General features: G+C 54.0%; 1 protein-coding gene across 1 annotated transcript in view; it reads left to right on the top strand.

The window, feature by feature from the left end:
- Positions 1 to 1,340: 1,340 nt before the first annotated feature.
- ANKK1 (ankyrin repeat and kinase domain containing 1) overlaps positions 1,341 to 3,214 on the top strand; it is a gene marked incomplete at its 5' end in the record, with an annotated part of 8,483 nt that continues 6,609 nt past the window's right edge. Inside the window, one exon of the mRNA XM_010138075.1 lies at positions 1,341 to 1,558. Within this exon, the coding sequence (XP_010136377.1) occupies positions 1,341 to 1,558 (218 nt within the window). The remainder of the gene's footprint in view (positions 1,559 to 3,214) is intronic.

The following is a 3,214-nucleotide window of genomic DNA, read 5'->3' as shown; positions in this document are numbered from 1 at the left end:
CTGCCACTCCTATGGAGTGTTTTCCTTCATTCCCTCAACTTCTGAACGTTCTATAATAAAACTTGGGCGTTTCAGTGAGAGTTTCTCTTGCCTGTGTCTGAACACGAGGGAGTGGAGCCACATCGTGCTTGTCCTCAACTCTGAAGCTGTGCTGGCAGCTGAGTGCTGGTAAGTGGGAGTGGAGGTGGCCAGGGGTGGGAGGTACCTGGGCCAGAAGCACCACTCTCTGTGGGCAGCTCTTGGGGAGCAGCAGGGAGTCAGCAGCCATCACGTGCGAGACTGGTGTGTGAGACTGCTTCTCCCCTACGAGGCCTCAAAGCCTGGCTGGCTTTTCTCCTTGTTCTTCTTCTTTCCCCAAGGCCTTGCGGTGGTGAGCGAGGGGCTGTTGCCAGAGCACCTCATGTCAAATGCAGCGGTGAAGCAGCTTGTGCTTCCACCTGGGCCAGCCTCCCTCCACGGATTCTTCATATCTGACCTGTAGCTAAAAATTCCAGGTCAAGACTCCATGACAGTCACCCATCATAAATTCTCATTGATATTTGTATGGCGGCAGCTCTAAGGAAACCCGCACCGCCTCCTCTGGGACCTAGACTTGCCTTCAGAGACAGCTCCTGTGCTGAGTCGTTAAAGACGGGTGCGGAGGAGGCCTGGAGGAGTGTCCCTAAGCCCTTGTTACAGCCGGGAAGTCAAGGCATAAAGCAACTACAAGCTGCTGTTCCTGGTGCTCAGTGGCCAGGTGGAACCACTCGGACCAGCTCCTCAGTGTTCTTGGGCTTCTCTCCATGGTTGTTTCAATTCTGTTCCAGCCTCGCACACTCATGCTTGCCACGTGCTAGTTCTGGGATTTTTGTTCTTGAACTTCCCGGAGTGTTTTCCACGTTTCTTCTTCACTCAGCTCACACACGTGGTGCTGCACAGAAGCCCCCTCTGTGTAGGGCTCTTCCCTTCACATGTCAGTCTGCCTCACTTCCACCTGGTGTGAACAGATGCTCCGGGTGGGGAATCTCATCTTCGGCACCATGCGATTGTGAGAGGATTTTTGCATCGCACTGTTTTTCTTGTGTTCTTTCAGTTTGTCCACCCAGGGATCGATAGGAGAGAGAGGGGCAACCTCACGGAACTGCGGACACATACCCAGCCTGGCCAAGCTCTGTGGTACCGGTAGCACAGCATGAGAGCCTGGAATTCAGTAAAGCAGCTCCTCTGCCTACCAAATGAGAGCGCCGCTCAGGATCCTCCCCTTGGCAGTAACATGGCTCATCCCAGGCACCTCCCTGCCCCCCTGTGCAAGTCACAAGTAGGAAGAGCTCCTTTATTCTTCTCTGGTACCGCCTGAGCAGGAGGCCGACAGCCAGGCTGCCTCTTCTGCCATGACTTCAGAGGGAGACCGGCAACTGGGCAGCTTAACTGTCTTTAACAGGGAGGATTTTGAGGACGACTGGGTTAAAGTGGCCAGCGGAGGCTTTGGGCACGTGTACCAAGTCAAGCACAAGAGGTGGAGAACAGTCTATGCAGTGAAATGCTCTCCGCACCTGCTGCAGGACTCCGGCGTGGAGAGGTAACTCGAACTGTCACAGCCATCGGGGGTGTTGGGTGCTCAAACTCTGACGGACATGTTCACGTGGCTGCTTCTCCCTGGGGAGTCAAGAGTTTGGTACCCAAGGGGAGCAGGAGAAAACCAGCGGTCTGGAGTCCTGCCTCTCTCTCGTTCTTTGCTGCGCGTGTTTGTGCATGTGCGAGTGGGAAAGCAGCACCGGCTCAGAAGGAGAGCGTGGCACTCTGCAGGCTGGAGTGGGATCCTTAAACGAAAGGTGGGCACGTAGGTAAAAGCAGCCTGGTTTCTCTTCTGCACCTTTCACGGGACATTGGGACTAATGGGTACCTGTTAAACTGAATTTGTCATTAAAATCCCCGGGTTTAAAGCTGAGGGGCAGCCAATTTCCAGCTGGCTTTGCTGGGCTGCAGAGCTCTGCGCTCCCTCACTCGCCCTCCCCTGCAGACACGCTCCTTTCTCCTGATGGTGCACCTGCACCTTTCGGTCACTCCTGGCTCCGTCTCTCACGTGCAGAGACTCTTCTGCTGACTGCCTCGGCTCTGGAGATAGAACAAAGCCGGGCGGCCGCAGCCGCTGCCGACACCACTTACAAGGCAGGCAGTGTTTGTGCAGATGAAAAAGCAACCGCAGCAATGCAATCAGTTGTTCAAAAATTTTATTGCGCTCCGGTTGGAAGGATCCTGCCTGGTTAAGGATCACATGCGCATGTGGCTTTTTGTGACGTGCTGCTGACAACAGTCGAGATGGTTCAATCCGAGCAGTGACTGTTCTCTTCCGTTTGCTCTGCTTTATGCTCTCCAGATGTGAGGTTTGCGTGTCACTCCTGTCTGCGGGTCTGTAGAAACAACAGGTCTTGTCAGAGCAGTGAAGGAAAACAATGGTGTGGTGACTTCCATCTGCTCATCTCGATGGGAAACCCACTGCTTCACCCTGTTCGTTCAAAACGATAGGGCAAACCAACAGCAAGGTTATGAACCTTGGATGGTTTCGCTTGTCAGGACGAAACAGGAGATCGATTTTGTGGGATGATGGAAGACAACCCTGTGGGCACATGAAAGCAAGGAGGGCAGGTGCCCTGTGAATGCCGCTGAGCCTACCTCGCACTGGGAGAGGGAGAGACTGGCTGCAAGGTGGCTTTTCCCTCAGCTTCCATCGTAGTTCGCAGCCTCGTCTGCTGAGACGGAGAGAAAGAAAATCCCAGGAAATGCAAAAAAAAAAGAAAAGAAAATACAGGCACAGCCAACGACAGTACAGCTGCGGGTGCAGTCGCAGTGTTTCCCAGAGGCTGAAACACTCCGATCCTTATATGGGAATTGCTTTAGGGCTCTGGCTTTTTTCCCTTACAAGCTTCATGTTCTGGTGCTCCCTCTGCCTGTCAACATCCACCTTCTCGCTGTACCTTCTCAGGGATCTGCGCTGAAGGTGCAAATGCCTCCTCCTGCGCTACCCTCGCTCCCCGGGTGCAGTCGCAGTGTTTCCCAGAGGCTGAAACACTCCGATCCTTATATGGGAATTGCTTTAGGGCTCTGGCTTTTTTCCCTTACAAGCTTCATGTTCTGGTGCTCCCTCTGCCTGTCAACATCCACCTTCTCGCTGTACCTTCTCAGGGATCTGCGCTGAAGGTGCAAATGCCTCCTCCTGCGCTACCCTCGCTCCCTC

Source organism: Buceros rhinoceros, unplaced genomic scaffold (genome assembly GCF_000710305.1).
Source record: "Buceros rhinoceros silvestris isolate BGI_N320 unplaced genomic scaffold, ASM71030v1 scaffold15776, whole genome shotgun sequence".
Classification (NCBI taxonomy): Eukaryota; Metazoa; Chordata; class Aves; order Bucerotiformes; family Bucerotidae; genus Buceros; species Buceros rhinoceros.
Note: the sequence above shows the minus strand (reverse complement) of the source record. Positions and strands in the feature narration are given on the sequence as shown.